General features: G+C 66.9%; 2 protein-coding genes across 3 annotated transcripts; one reads left to right on the top strand and one right to left on the bottom strand.

Annotated features, from left to right (window-relative positions):
- The first annotated feature begins 4,510 nt into the window (after positions 1-4,510).
- On the top strand, positions 4,511-7,192 carry H696_03789. Of its 2 annotated transcripts, XM_009497648.1 has the most exons (5): positions 4,511-4,809; positions 5,261-5,319; positions 5,450-5,533; positions 5,682-5,765; positions 5,920-7,192. In XM_009497648.1, exons 3-5 carry the CDS (start codon positions 5,458-5,460, stop codon positions 6,399-6,401), a joined length of 642 nt encoding a protein of 213 aa, XP_009495923.1. In that variant the 5' UTR covers positions 4,511-4,809; positions 5,261-5,319; positions 5,450-5,457; the 3' UTR covers positions 6,402-7,192. The 2 variants fall into 2 exon arrangements, with proteins under 2 accessions (XP_009495923.1, XP_009495922.1); XM_009497647.1 differs by lacking the exon at positions 5,261-5,319 and having other exon boundaries at positions 4,511-4,725.
- A 292-nt stretch (positions 7,193-7,484) lies between these two features.
- On the bottom strand, positions 7,485-10,599 carry H696_03788 (hypothetical protein). Its single transcript, XM_009497646.1, has 10 exons — positions 10,550-10,599; positions 10,256-10,429; positions 10,025-10,100; positions 9,767-9,849; positions 9,524-9,665; positions 8,981-9,368; positions 8,636-8,801; positions 8,308-8,464; positions 8,074-8,164; positions 7,485-7,925 (listed from the first exon to the last, which is right to left on the bottom strand). Exons 2-10 carry the CDS (start codon positions 10,404-10,406, stop codon positions 7,839-7,841), a joined length of 1,341 nt encoding a protein of 446 aa, XP_009495921.1. The 5' UTR covers positions 10,407-10,429; positions 10,550-10,599; the 3' UTR covers positions 7,485-7,838.
- Positions 10,600-13,935: the final 3,336 nt, after the last annotated feature.

Raw genomic sequence — 13,935 nt, 5'->3', positions numbered from 1 at the left:
GGGGGGGGGGGGCATCATGGGATGTGAATGTGGGTGTGTGGAATACTCTCCACCGCCTGCTTGGCCAGTGGCTGATGCTTGATCTTGGGGGCGGGGGATCGCGGGCGTATGGTGGGCGTGTGCATGAGGCTGGGAGGGGCATGTGCAGGCGTGCGCCGTGGACGAGGCGTGCACGCACGCGCGGGTCTATTTCTTTGGGCACGTCGGTGTGTCGCGACCAGCAGGCGGCTGGCGGGGTGTGTGTGTGTGTGTGTGTGTCTCTGCGATATTCCGTCGCCTGTACGTGAGAGCGACAGGAGGGGGGCTGTGTATCTCTCTCCGACTGGGCTCAGACGCAACGGCGAGGCGGCGGTGAGTGCGGCGGATGGCACAACGCCGGGGCCGCCTCCGGCAGGGGCGGGCGGAGGGGCGAGGGGCACGTCTGCCTTCCGAATACGGGGCAGTAGTGTCTCAGGGCGGCCCAGCCCCGGCCGGGGATAGGCACATTCTCGGACCGTGATCCGGCGCCCCCTTGCCCCTTGTCGAGGAAGGATCGCCATCAGGCGCGGCCCATCTGCCGCACCAGTCGACCAGGGCGCGCGCGCGCGGTACACATGAACGTCCGCCCCTCGTACACAGAGAGGGAGGTGGGGGGGGGGGGGTACTCCTGGACCCGTGGGGCCACAATTAAGGGCCTGTGGACGGTGGGGCGCAGCATGCCGAGCCAGGGGGCGAGAGGTGCATGACAAGGGGCCATGGTGGACCCCGAGCCTGAGGCAGGGAGGGCACCACTAACACGCAACATGGGCACGGCCATTTCGTGCAGATGGCGGGGTGCTCCTCGTGGCATGATCCCCGATCGCCTCGAGAGACGTCCAGGCGGTATGTGCAAGCGTCTATGTCCGTGGTGTACGTGTATGGCGGTGTACGTGCGCGGAGTCCTCCTTTCAGATCCCGAGGGGATGGGGCTTGAGTACGGGGGAGCACCGGCCGCGGGGCGGACGTTCGGGCCGGTGGGAAAAGGCGACAAGGAGAGCGAGCGAGCGAGCGAGCGAGAGAGAGAGAGAGAGTGAGAGAGAGAGAGAGAGGGAGAGGGAGAGGGAGAGAGAGAGAGAGAGAGAGAGAGAGAGAGAGAGAGGGAGAGAGAGGAGGGCGAGTGCAACAGGGCCCCCAAGGAACGAGGGGCTGCCCGATCCAGCCCCGGTCAATGCTCTTTGCGGGTGCTTTCCCCTTTCGAAATATCAGGACCATCGGCACTCCACAGGTGCACCCGACTGCCAGTGCTTGTGGCTGCGGAGATGCAGCCGCCACCAGGGGACGCTGGGCCGGAGGGGACGCGCTGCCCGCCCGGCCAGCGGCCGGAGCAAGGCCGGAAGAAGGCCATCCACGAGAGAAAGAGGTCCCGAGCACGGAGAGAAGAAGCCCCCCCCCCGGGCATGCTACGCGGTTTGGTTTCGGCCCGCCGAAAGACGGGGCACATCCTTCGGCTGGCTGAGACGGCGTTAGGCCCTCGGCCAAGCTCACAGACTGCCTCGGCCTCCGCCCCCCCCCCCCCCCCCTGTTCCTGGGCCGGGGGTGGGGGCCGGGGGGCGTCACAAAGAACAGACCCGCCGTGGGATAGAGACCCAGTTGTCGGCGGATGAAATAAAATTCAGCGCTGGTCTCCCTCCCCCCGGCACGCCCTTCGGGGTGGACTACCACCCGACGACCGGCCCGGCCCGGCCCGGCCGGCGGCACAAAGTAAACAGGCCGAGGAGGGGCCGCACGACGAGATAATAGCAGCTACCTGTCGCCATTTGTGGCCCCAGCGCAAAATCCCTCGACCGGTGAGCCTGCCCCCGCCGCCCCCCCCTCCCCCCGGGGGGGGGGGGCAGTCTGCTCCGGCGGCTGTCTTTTGGGCGCCCATCCGTCGGCGGCCTGCGAGGGGCGCGGACGCGCAGCCACCATGTCCCTCTCAAAAAGGCCGAGGACTGGGGTAACACTTTCCCTGAAGCGCGTCACTCCGGCCGACAACCCTTTTCTCGAAGCGTCCCATCAGATCGTTCGCCCCTCCCCGGGAGATCGGCCCCCATCCCCCCCGCCCCCGCTCAGTGGGCGTCACGGCAACAACGTCCTCCACCCCGGCCGGGATGATGTGGTGGTGGCGGTGGTGGCAGTGGTGGCGGTGGCACGGCGGGTGGCTTCCGGGAGATGGGCCAAGACGGGGGGGGGCGGGGGCACATTCCAGCCTGCCTCGGGACGGGCCATTTCGTACACCTCACCGGTGCTTTTTTCCCGGGCCTCTTTTGGCCGAGAGGGCCCCCAGGCCGAGAAAGAGGGGCGGAGCGATTACGGCTGCTAGATTGGTTAAGTCCGGGCAGGCTTCGGTGTGCGGAGACCGACGAGCAGGCGGCCCCTTCCATGGGCCCACGCTTGGTTTTCTTCGCTCGGCTGCCACAGTTGCCTCGGCCCTTCGGTGGGATGTCCTCTCCAGTTCGGGCACTCTTTCCCGGGGCAGGGCAACCCCGACCGGTGGGCGCGGGGGCGGGGCGGGGCGCGCAGGCGGGCGGGCGGGCAAGACAATAACAAACACTATCTGGCCCGAATCTGCGTCTCCGCCGACCCCTCGTCGCCAGCAGCGGACACATCCCCGGGCTCTCGCCTCCGGGGACAAAGATACCACCGGGCGCGAGATATTGACAACATTTTTAAGTGAACATATATTTATAAACATGTTTGCCAGCTGACGTTCATCTTTGCGGACGGGCACCTCCAAAATGGGTGTGTGTGTGTGTGTGTGTGTGTGTGTGTGTGTGCCCCTACCACTATCCCTCCGCCCCCAGCCGGGGGGGGGGGGGGGCGGGGCGGGGCTGGGGCGTGACTGTCCCTGCACACCTTGCCCCTGCGACGACTGGAACATCCTCTAAGCGCCAGGCCAGCCGCCCGCCTTCCCACCAGCCCAGCTCTGGAATGCCGTGGCCGGCCGCGAGTTTGAGCCCCCACCTGCGGTGGAGCCCCGCCGCCGGCCGCCCCCGGGGGCCACCTGCCTGGACGGGTTCTGGAGAGGGCTGCGCAGGCGGGGGGGAGGGGGGGGCGCACTTGGCCAGGGACACCCGGGAGGGCGTCCGGCCGGAAGGGAGAGATAGTCTCCGGCCCTATCACCCCCGGGCTGCCAAGCCGTCAGAGGGCTCCAGGCCGCTTTGCTCGTTGGCCCTGCCGGAAGTCCCCCGTCGCCGCATCTGTGACATCTTGCGCCGGCAACCTACCCAAATCTATCTTTCTGGAGCTCCTCCCCGGTGCGCGCATCTATCTCTCCGCCCCCTTGCCCTGCCTGGCTGCCCTGGCCCGGCCGCCCGCGCTTGGGCGATCTTCCGCCGGGGCTTTTCCTCCGGCTCCACCCGCGCATCCCCATCCCCCGGCGGCGGTCGCCACCCGCCCCGGCCCGGGGCAACTTTGCTGGCCCGCCACGTAGATTCCATCGTCCGCTCGCCCCCCTCCCCCCCCCCCGGGGGGGGGGGGGCAAGGGCTGGGTGCGCCGTGGGGGCATCTTCTCCCGGGCTGCCGACACACACGCCAGGAGTGTCCAGGTCGGCCCGAGGGGGGTGGGAGCCGCGGCCGGGAGCTGGGCGAGTGATATGTTTGTCGAGAGAAGACCCACGCCGCCCTCCTGCATGGGGCAGCAGCAACAGCAACAGCCGCAGCTCGGGCCCAAGGCGGCTGGGGAATCAGGCCAGAAGCGGCTGGCGTGCGCGTGGATCTCCCTCCCCCCCCGCCCGCCCCCCAGCACCTTTATCTGACGTTGCGCAGGGCCCGCGAGAGAGAGAGAGAGAGGCCGCGCCACGCGCCTGTAGCCGAGTTCCCTCTGTCTCCCGCCCTCCCTACGGCGGCAACGGTGTTTGTCCGTGTGCAAGTGTGTGCATGCGTGTGCTTGTGGTGTGGCCGCTACAAGGATGCCCCCAAGCGGTGGCGGGGGGACTGGGGGGGGGGGGAGGGGCCATCCCCGACGCAACAGGCCACACCCTTCGCTTTTCCGCCAGTTGCCGCGCGTCGAGTGTCGTCAGGAGGCAGTCCTCAGAACCCGGCTCGAGAGGGCTGGGCGGGGGGTTGGCGTCCGCCGCTGCCGGCCCCTCGACTCTCTTCGGGAACGGACTCGCCCTTAGGTGAGAGCCTGCCACCATCCGACCCTTGGGTGGGTGTGCCCGGCCCCCCCCCCCCCCCCCCGGCGCCCGGCGTCACCCCCCCCCCCCCCCCCCCCCCCCCCCCCCCCCCCCCCCCCCGGGCGGGCGCGAGAGCCGGCAGCTCCCAGCACGGGCACATATATGCTACGCACAAATATACACGCATACGCAGGCGCGCACATGCTCACGCGCACGCACAACACACACACACACACACAGGCCGGGGGAGCAGGGGGATGGCCCGCGGCTTCTGTGCGGCCCCCCCCCCCCCCCTTAGCACCGTAACAGGGGAAGGCCGGGGCGGGGCCAGAATCCGCCTGGAGCCTGGGAGAAGCCCCTCGCTCTCCTCCGCGCCCAGCTGTTTGCCCCCACCCCCCCCCGGAGGGCATGGTGGCGAAAAATTTCTGCCACACCACCCCTGCACCAGGGCCAGGCCGATCTGGCAACGAACTTATCGCCCCTCCCCCTCCTCTTCCCCTCGCTCTCCCACCCACTCCGCATCCTTTCCTCCTCGCTCTCTCCCTCCTTCCCCGCCCCGCTCCGTTTTCTTGGTTGTTCGCGCTTGCGCTCTCCCCCTCTCCCCTCCCCTGTGCGCTCTCCATCCCCCCTGCCCCTTCTGCCCTGTGAAAGCGCCGCCCCCTCTCTTGGCCCTCTCCTTCTTTCGCCCCTCTCGGTACGTAGTTCCCCCTCCTCCGGCCCCCCTCTCCCCTGGCGCGTGGTTTCCACCTGCCCCCCCCCCCCATCTCTGTTCTTTCCAGGCTTCTGGGGGGGGGGGGGGGCTGTTCGACGCCCCACACATACATGCCCCGCTCGCTCTGCCGCTCTCCTCCCTCTGTAGCTGGTTGATGCAAGTGCCCTTTCTCTTCCTCCCTACTCTGGCCACAACTTGTCCCTTCCCCCCCTCCCCCCCACTGCCTCTCTTGGGATGGCCTTCCCTCGGGATATCCTCCTTTTCGCTTGAGGGGGACACCACATGGTTACCCTCCCATTTTCCGTCCCACCCCCTCCCTCCCTCCTCCCTCTCTCCTCAGCTAGAAGTGCCCTGCTCAAACTCACATCCGATCTCCCGCTCCCCCCCCCCCGTTTGCCATCTTGAACCTGCTTAATTGTCGCCCCGTCCCCAGATCACCCTCTGCTTTCGTGTGACAACACGTCTCCTCTTACACCTCCCCTTTCCCCTTAGGTAAGCCCCCCCCCTCTTCCGCATCTCCCGCCCTCTCCTTCACTGTCGCCCCCCCTCCCCTCATCTGTCCCATGAACGCGACTCCCTGCCACCCGCCACTCACACATATGCACACCTGATGGCCCCTCAGTTTCCACAATGGCGAACCGGCCCACCTCGATGGCCGTGTCCGGCAACAACCGGTCTTTCTTCCAGTACAAGCTGGTGCTTCTCGGTGCGTGCCTCTCCCTCTTCCGCAGTTTCCTTTCACACCCAACAATCCCCCCTTTGCCCGGGACTCCGACTCATCCCTGTCCCCCACCTTCGGCGCGTGCCACCCATCCGCATCCACCCTCTCGTCATCTGCTTCTTTCCCCTTCCAGGCGACTCCTCCGTCGGCAAGTCCTCGCTGGCCCTGCGCTTTGTGCGCGGTCAGTTCCAAGAGTTCCAGGAGAGCACCATCGGTGGTATGTCGACTCTCTCTCTCTCTCTCTCTCCCTGCCCTACCGTCAGAGCACACGCACACACGCAAACACGCACACGTCCATACACCATCTCCCCCCCCCCTGCCTCCCCCCTAACCACCCCCCTCTGTGTCTCCCTTTGACCTCCTTCCCGAAGCCGCTTTTATGACCCAGAGTGTGCAGTGCAGCGACGGCACGACGGTTAAGTTCGAGATTTGGGACACCGCCGGCCAGGAGCGTTACCACAGTCTGGCACCGATGTACTACCGTGGCGCCCACTGCGCGGTGGTGGTCTATGACATTTCCGATGCCAGCACATTCACCCGGGCCAAGTCCTGGGTCCGTGAGCTTCAGCGCCAGGCCCCGCCCAACATCATCATTGCCCTGGCTGGCAACAAGCTGGATCTGAGCCACTCGCGCCAGGTGTCCGAGGAGGAGGCCAGCGCCTATGCCGCGGAGAACAAGCTCCTCTTTGTCGAGGCCTCGGCCAAGACCGATGCCAATGTCAAGCTCATCTTCACCCGCGTGGCGGAGGCCATTCCCAAGTCCGATGCCGCCACCGCGGCTCCCCGCTCGCAGGATACCTCCAGCAAGACGGTCAACCTGGGCGAGGAGGACAACCGCCGGAAATGCTGCTAAGGGCCGGAGAAACAGCCTCAGGCCGGGGATGGCGGCGTCCCCTCGTCGCCGTTTTCCTCGTGACTTCGTGTGCATGCCCCTGTGCTCGCATGAGCCTGTTTCCCGTGCTCTTCCCCTCATATGTCCCCCTTTCCCCCCCTTTTCCCCCCCCACCCCTCCTCTTCTCCCTCTCCCCCTCTCTTCACACTGAGCCATTTGCGCGTCGCACTGCGCCGACTGCCCTCCCTCTCCCTCTCCCCCTCCTCCCCGCTCCTTCTCTCCCTCCCTCTCTTTCTGCGCGTGTGCGTGCGGGACTCGACGCTGGCTGCTTGTGTTTGTTTGTGTAGGGCCGCCTGTTTGCACATGTGTGTCGGGGACTCCGTCTCTCATTTCTCCCGTGTGGGTGGCCCTCCGGCTTGTGTGTGTGTGTGTGTGTGTGTGTGTGTATGTGCCACGCACTTCTCCTCCCTGTGCATGCGCAGTTGCAGCTGTGTGCTGTGCACGGCCTTGTGCGCGCGCCCAACCTCGAGCCGGCACCCGCGTGCTCATGTGCCTGTGTGTGTGTGTGTGTGTGTCTCTCTCTTCGCTTTCCTCCCTCCTCCACACCTCCCACCTGCCCTTGGCCTTTCCTCCTGCTGCTGGGGTCCAAATATGTCCTCGCTCACATGCCCTGGCGTGGTGAGTGTGCGCCTTTCTCCCATGCGATATTGTATGTTCCCCCTCCCCTCGTGCCACTTGTGCGTGCATGCTCATGTACATATGGGCTCGCAGGGGCACGCACATACGGGCACACACACGCACACACACACACACACGCACACACACGCACAGGCAAGCGCGCATCATTCTCATTTCCCACCAACGAGCACATTTCTACCGCCGCGTTTCGCCTCCTCCCCTGTTGTCTCAATAAAACCAAAACATCGAAGTCATGCGTGTGCCACCCCGGTTTTGGGTCATGATGTCGCAATATCTCTCCCCGCCAGATCTTTGGTTTCCCCTTTTCAGAGTCCCCGGCACAGAGGAGGACGTCCACCGCGCGCGGGATGGGAGAAAAATGGCCAGGAGAGGGGACAGGGCTTGGCAAAGGAGCCACTCATTACAGGGGGATGTTGTATGTTTATTCGAATGAGAGGACGCCGCTGCACGAGAGGCAGGGGATGAGCCATGCAGGGGGGGAAAGGACATTGCACGGAGGGGCAGCAGCACGGAGAAGGAGGAGAGCACGGGGAGCTACAAAATACAGATCGGCCAGAGCAAGGCACAGAGGTGGGGGGCGTTGTGTCTGCATGCACGGGTGTGAACATCGGCTAGCGCGTGTGCACGTGGGGAACAAGGGGGGGGGGGGGGGGGAGAAAAAAGGAGGGAGATTTCCCCACTCCACCTCGGCATGACGGGGATTGGGTGGCAGGTGGAGGATCCGCTCCATCCTCTGTTTCAGCAGGACGGGCCAAGGACTTAGTTAAGCTTGGCGACGCGGCTGAAAAGCGCGTCAACAGCAGATCCGGCGTTTTCAATGACACCGCGAGCCTCAACGTAAAGGGTCTATACAGGGGCGAGGAGAAGGAGAGATAGGGAGGGAGGGAGAGAGAGAGAGAGAGGGACTGGTGGTGAGTAGATGGCACTCCTTTCTGACAGGGGATGCCCCGCTTCTGGCCAGCCCGGGGTGGTGGGCATAGATTCCGGCACGTACGTCATCGTCCTCAGGATCAAAGATCTCCAGACACCCGGCCTCCTGGTCGAGCACGCCGCGGAAGCGCTTCCCGAGAATCATTTGCGAAATCCTGTGTTGGGGAATGGATGGATGGACATGGTGGGACCGGTGTGGCCGGTGGTCAGTGTCTCATTTCCCTTTCCCCCCGGCGAAAGGCCCCCCTCCCCCCCCCCACCAAGCTAGCATATGGCAGACTTCCCCAGTGGGACGCACTTGGTCTCGATGGTGGTCTCGTCGACGCCCACAAGCTCGGCAATCCGAGACAGCTCCACGCGCGAGTAGGGCAGGAGCGCGCGCAGCAGGCTCTTCTCCAGCAGGTCGCTCTGGAGGTTGCGCAGATGCATCGACAGGAAGGGATCGACCGAGAGAACTAAGGAGAGGGCGGCGGGAGAGAGAGAGAGAGAGAGCGGGGAGGAGGAGGCGTATTTGCGTTAGCGACAGACAGTAGCAGCCCATGGGGCGGAGCAATGTGCGACACAGCAGCAGGTGCACAGGGGTGATCGGAAGGGGAGTGACCGAGAGGCCGGGCGTATGAGCGTACCTGCCGAGTGGGGCTGCTCCTCGCGCGCGGCACGCAGGTCCGACAGCGAGGCAGCACCAGCGGCCTGGGCAATCACGCGCATGGCCTCCACCGGGGCCCGAGAGTCCGCATGGTCCACAATACGCAGGGCGGCCTTGCCACCGAGGACGACGCTAATGTCCTCCGGCTGGGCACCGGCATGGGATTGGATGAGTGCGGAGCAGGGAAGAGAAAGGGGGGGGGGGGGGCAGAATGAAAGAGGGGTGTGTTAACAACCGTGCATGATGGAGGTGGCAAGAACAACTGGCAGCAATACAAAGACTCCCCCCCCCCCCCAGGGGGGGAGGGGCGAGATGCGCGACGCACGGCCCCCATCATGATCTTCGACAGAAGCATGTACAGCAGCGAGCGCAGGGCCTGCTTGTTGTCGGAGAACTTGGGCCCGGTGTACGCCTCCAGGGCCTCGTAAAAGTAGGAGAAGGCGGTCTTAAAGTCGTTCTCCTGCGCATGAAGAATGCCACTATGCATGTCCAGAGCCGCCTGCAGGGGAGGCGGGCAATACACCGCATTGGAGGACGACCGCGCGGCGGTCAGGGACGCCCGGGACTTGGCATAGTTGCGCAGCTCGAAGTAAACTCGGCTCTCCAGCAGCAGGAGCTCCGCCTGCAGGAGCTTGTCATCCAGGCGCTTGACCTCGGTCAGCAGGGAGTCGATGAGCCCGGTGGCCTCGGAAAACTGGCGGGCCTCAAGCAGACTTCATACGGCGTGTATATCGAAGGTGTGTGTGTGTGTGTGTGTGTGTGTGTGTGTGTGTGCGTGCGTGCGTGGGTGAGTGTCGGGGGGAGGGGGGGGGGGAGCAGTGGCCCTCCAAAGGGGAGGGCTCATTTGGGGGAGCAGGGAAAAACGCACAGCGCGGCCAGGCGAAGCTCGAGCGACTGGCGGAAGAAGGCGCTGCGATCCTCCTCGGCCCAGAGGAGCACCTCACGAGTTGTCTGAATCTGGAGGTCCAGGGCGTTGGGAATCTTGCCAAGGAGGTCGACCATGTCGCGGACTGGTGGTGGGCCAGGATGGGGTCGGCGTGGGGGCATCAGCATGCGCGTGCTGGGGGAAAGGGCGGAAGGAGGCAGGACACGCGTCTGGGAGTCGACGCACCGATCTTCGAGGCGCGGGCCTTGGGAATGGAGTTGAGGAACTCGCGAGAGGTGCGGACCAGGGTCTGGAGGCGCTGGCCATCACTGGGCGTGTATGCAAGAGGCAAGGTCAGCAGGCTGACGGATTGGGGCTGGAGTGACAGGTGGCGGCGCATGCCGATCATCCACCTTCCGCTGGCCAAAAAAGCGGGGGACACAGGTGCCTGGACGAAAAAGGGGAAGGGCGGGACAAAGGGAGGGTCTTGTTGGTGGTGCGCACCCGAGCTCGGAAAACTGCTCACCCAGGGCCAGGAGAGCATGCTCCTTGGCACGAGTGGTCTCCTCGGCCATGGAGGCTGATTGGTGGCGGTAGTGGCGGCGAGCGGGCGCCCGTGAAGGACATGTGCATCTGCACGTTAGAGGCGCATCCACCGAAAGCCGACAGGGAGGTGACAGGTGTGCCGAATGTGGGCAAAGAGGGGGGGGGGGGGGGGGGGAGTCGGGCACGCACAGTGGCTGAGGATCTTCTCGAGGGCGGTAATACGTGTCTCCGCAGAGGAGAGGTTCTTGGCGGCGACCACGTCGGCCAGGGTGGGGCCGGCCTCGGAGGCGCCCTTGCCGGCGAAATCGACCTTGGTGGCGATGGCAGCGGTGGTGGCCATGGTGGGATGGGGAGCGATGCTGTCTTTTTTTTTCCCCCCCGTGCATATCAGGTCGTCAGGGCGCGCGATCAGTATACCAAACGGCAGGCGCGCAGGGTGCAAAAGCGGAGACATGCAGCAAGCAGCATCAACGGCGGGAGTACCTTGAGGGAGCGCGCCGGGAGGGAGGGGTGGATGCAGAGGCGAGGAGGGGGGGGGGGGAGGGGGGGCCAGATACAACAAAGGGGAAGGGGGGAAAGGCAGGAGAGGAGGGACGAGGCTGGTGGATGTCGGCCGGGGAGCTTGCCGAGACGGCGGTGCTGCTTGGCTCTCGGGCTTTCGGCCGTCCTCCCCTGGGTGGCTGGCCGGCCACGGCAAGAGGCGCGAGAGGCGGACAGGGCCGAAGGTGCGGGAGGGTGCCCCTGTCCCCGCGAGTTGGCACCTAGAGGCAACCGATCCGAGACGCCAGCGGCCCGAATGAGGGATATATGTGACGTTAGCCAGGCCGAGCGGGGCGACCAGTGAGGAGCCCCGGAGGGTGGGAAGGCCTGTCGCCGGCGGGGCGTTGTAACTCGCCGATCTGCCCCCCCCCCCCCCGGCCCCCCACCGGAGCTGGCCCGGCTCGAGTCCCGAACATTGCCCCGCCTGCGCCCAGGGTGAGAATGCCCAGGCAGGCCGATCTCCCCGTCGGCCGACCCACCGACGCCATTGCGCCACACAGCAAATACCGGGGATGCGGCACCGTGAAGCCTTGCCGGCTACGGTCGGACAGCAGCCCGCGGGCCGCCCGCCTGCCCCGGCCACAGGCCGGCCGGCACACGGCCGGAGCGACAAAGGGCGTGGAGAGAGAGCTTCTTCTAGACACTTCAAGTTGTCATCCTCGAGCTGGGGCGGGCCGCCGGCACGGGGGCAAGGGGAAATCATCCGACTCTCGAAGAACAACGTGACAAGGGAGTGCCCGCGGATAGAGGAAAGACCGAATGATATTCCCATATATCACGATGGAAGATCCCAAAAGTGTATTCCCAAGTAACTCAGTTGCGCTCGAGGGCCAGGGCAAACACCCTGCCGGCATTCAGGTGAATATGATCGTAACCAACGAAATTGTGGAGCCTTTTTCGCCCCATCGAGGGAGCCCCTTTCCCCCTTGGCTTGGGGGCCGGCCCGGCGGGCGCCAGCAAAAGGGGCCGAGGCCGGGGGTGCGGGCGGGTGCGGGCGAGTGCGAGGCATTCCGTTCACTCATGTGTACGTGGGGGTGAGTGCTTGGACGAGCGGCTTCTGTCTGCCTGGGCCTGCCTGGGCCTGCTTCGTGTCTTCTTCCTTGGGCGTGTGAGCGTGTACACACACGGGCGCGGGGTTTGCCGAGCCACGGCGGCCCTGCCCCGAGGTCCCCCTGGGAAAAGGGGCCACAGGCCGGACTTATTAGTTGAGACAAGGCCCCCACCCCGTGCAAAAACGCCCGCCGCGGCGTAGGGGCACGGGGGGGGGGAGCGCGGACGCGACCGATGTGCGTACGTCCGTGTGTGCACGTGGCGGCTCTCGGGCCGCGGCTTGTGTTGACGTGCGGCAGGCCGCGAGCTCGGCTCGGCTTTCTCGGGCCCGGCCGTCGCGCCTGGGGTGTGAATGGGCCCCTGGTGGTGGGGGTCTCGATCGTCCCCCGGAGCCTCTTCCGGGGTGGGGCCGGGGCGTGTCGGTCGCGCCGAGCACCACCTGCGCCTCCTGTTTTTTAGGCGCCCTTCCAGTAGACGCCGGTCTGTGGCACCCTTTCTCGCCCGGCGCGGAGGGCATGCCTTCTGCAATAGGGGGGGTGTTCGACCGGCTGAAAAGGGGTTGTCTTGCCCGGCTGGCCAATGTGCGCGCCGGGGCGCACTCCAAAAGAAAGGCATGCCGGGCATCCCCAGCTCCGTGTCGCCCTCGGCGGCAAAGCATGCCACTTGGGTCTTGGGCGGCGGCCTCTCCTGGCAGAGTGCTTTGTCACTCCGCCTGCCCCTTCCCCGCCCCGACTCTGCGCCTGAGGTCTCCGGCAGATGACAGCCAGCCCCTTTGGGCTTCCTAGTCATGGGGGGTGGGGTGCTCTTGTCGGGCAGGTGGCCTTTCGGCGGGCCTAACTATTCGCCCCCGCGCCGCCCGGGGATGGGAGGGGGGCGAGACGGGCCCGGTGGAATTCCCGCCCTTCTCTGGCTGGAGCTTCCTGTGTGAGAAGGGCTGCGCTCTCCCCCGGGGGCTGTTTGCTTGCCACGCCGGGGTCTTCGGTCCAGGGGGGGGGGGGGGGGGACGGTGGCGGTCGGCGTGCTCTCCGGCAGGCAGCCGCGCGCTCCCGGGGCCGTGCTAGAGTGCGCTCCCGTCGAGGTGGGTGCTCCCGGGGCTGGGGGGCCGAAGGGCCGCCGTTCGGGGGCCCGCTCCGCAAGATGATGGCCGGCGCCGCGTGGACACCGTGGAGAGGCGGGGTTGTCGGTTCCCGGCCCCCGGCCGTCGGCGGCGCCGGGGCGGTGTGCGTTGTTCGAGCGCGCGCATGAGCTCGAGAGGGGCCTTGGCTTGGCCCCCGGGGGTCGCGCCTCTGCCCGAGAGGGCGCCCCCGCCGCCCGACACCGAGCAAGACGAGGACGTAACCGGTTTGAGCACCGCCTTTCGGCCTGCCGCTCCCCCCCCTCCCCCCTCCAAGGTGCCAGGAGAGTGGCTCCTTGGCCACGAGCTGGGGACCTTCCGCCGAGCGCGGGCCCCCCCCTCCCCACCACCGGCAAGGGCGTGCCGATGGGTGTTGTCTCTTGCGCGTCCCTCGCGCCCCCCGCTCGCCGGCAACCGGGCCAGTTGATGCCTTGGTCCCCGCGCTCCCCCCCCCCCACAGCAGACAGGGCTGCCTTGCAGGGCGCAGCCTTTTCATGTGCAAAGGAGCATGGCGTCCGGGCCAACGAGCGCCCCCGCTGCCCGGGGCAAGGGGAGGGCGTCCAGGCCGGCACCACGGCACCGCGGCAACCAGTACGGTGGGACGCGCCAGGGCGGCCGGGCGGCCCGGGCCTGCTCCGCCTGTGTTGTTCCCCCCCCCCCCCCCCCCCCCCCCCCCCCCCCACCGGCCCCCCCGCAGGGTGGTCTGGGGGGGGCCGATCGTCGTCTGGCCCTCCTGGCCGCGCCCCACGCTCCTCTGTCCCCGGCCGCGGTGTCTCCAGGCCGATGGGTACCACCCCGCCTGGTCCCTGCTCGGCGCTGTTCTTGCCGGCGCGTCCCGGGGCCCCGGCTGCCGGGGGCTCGCAAGGTGCCCCGGCTCCATGGCTTCCCTGTCCCCCAAACATCGTGTCCCCCAGGGTGGGAGATGCGATGGGACGGAGATCTCTGCGACCTGGCCCCCTCGCGTGGCCCGCCTTGGCTCGCTGCCAGCTTCGCCCCCCCCCCCCCCCCAGTCAGTGCACGCCCCCTTGCCCCTGCGCCCGGGCCGAGTCTTGTTTGGGGTCCTTGGCCGCCTCGCCTCGCTCCCTCGCGCCGCGCCCAGGCGCCCGGATGGGCGCGTCATTCTTGACCAACCCCGGCCACAGGGCAGCGGGCGACCATCCCCCCG

Source organism: Fonticula alba (assembly GCF_000388065.1).
Source record: "Fonticula alba strain ATCC 38817 unplaced genomic scaffold supercont2.6, whole genome shotgun sequence".
Lineage (NCBI taxonomy): Eukaryota > Rotosphaerida > Fonticulaceae > Fonticula > Fonticula alba.
This window is presented reverse-complemented; position numbering and strand designations above follow the sequence as displayed.

Bases quoted from the DNA above. Each gene is read 5' to 3' on its own strand.
- H696_03789 (XM_009497647.1), top strand. From the start codon at position 4,524: ATGGTGGCGAAAAATTTCTGCCACACCACCCCTGCACCAGGGCCAGGC. The intron at 5,534-5,681 runs GTGCGTGCCTCT...TTCCCCTTCCAG, and splicing joins GTACAAGCTGGTGCTTCTCG to GCGACTCCTCCGTCGGCAAG. The intron at 5,766-5,919 runs GTATGTCGACTC...TCCTTCCCGAAG, and splicing joins CCAGGAGAGCACCATCGGTG to CCGCTTTTATGACCCAGAGT.
- H696_03788 (XM_009497646.1), bottom strand. From the start codon at position 10,406: ATGGCCACCACCGCTGCCATCGCCACCAAGGTCGATTTCGCCGGCAAG. The intron at 9,850-10,024 runs GTGCGCACCACC...ATACACGCCCAG, and splicing joins GAGCAGTTTTCCGAGCTCGG to TGATGGCCAGCGCCTCCAGA. The intron at 8,165-8,307 runs GTGCGTCCCACT...TCCCCAACACAG, and splicing joins GAGACCACCATCGAGACCAA to GATTTCGCAAATGATTCTCG.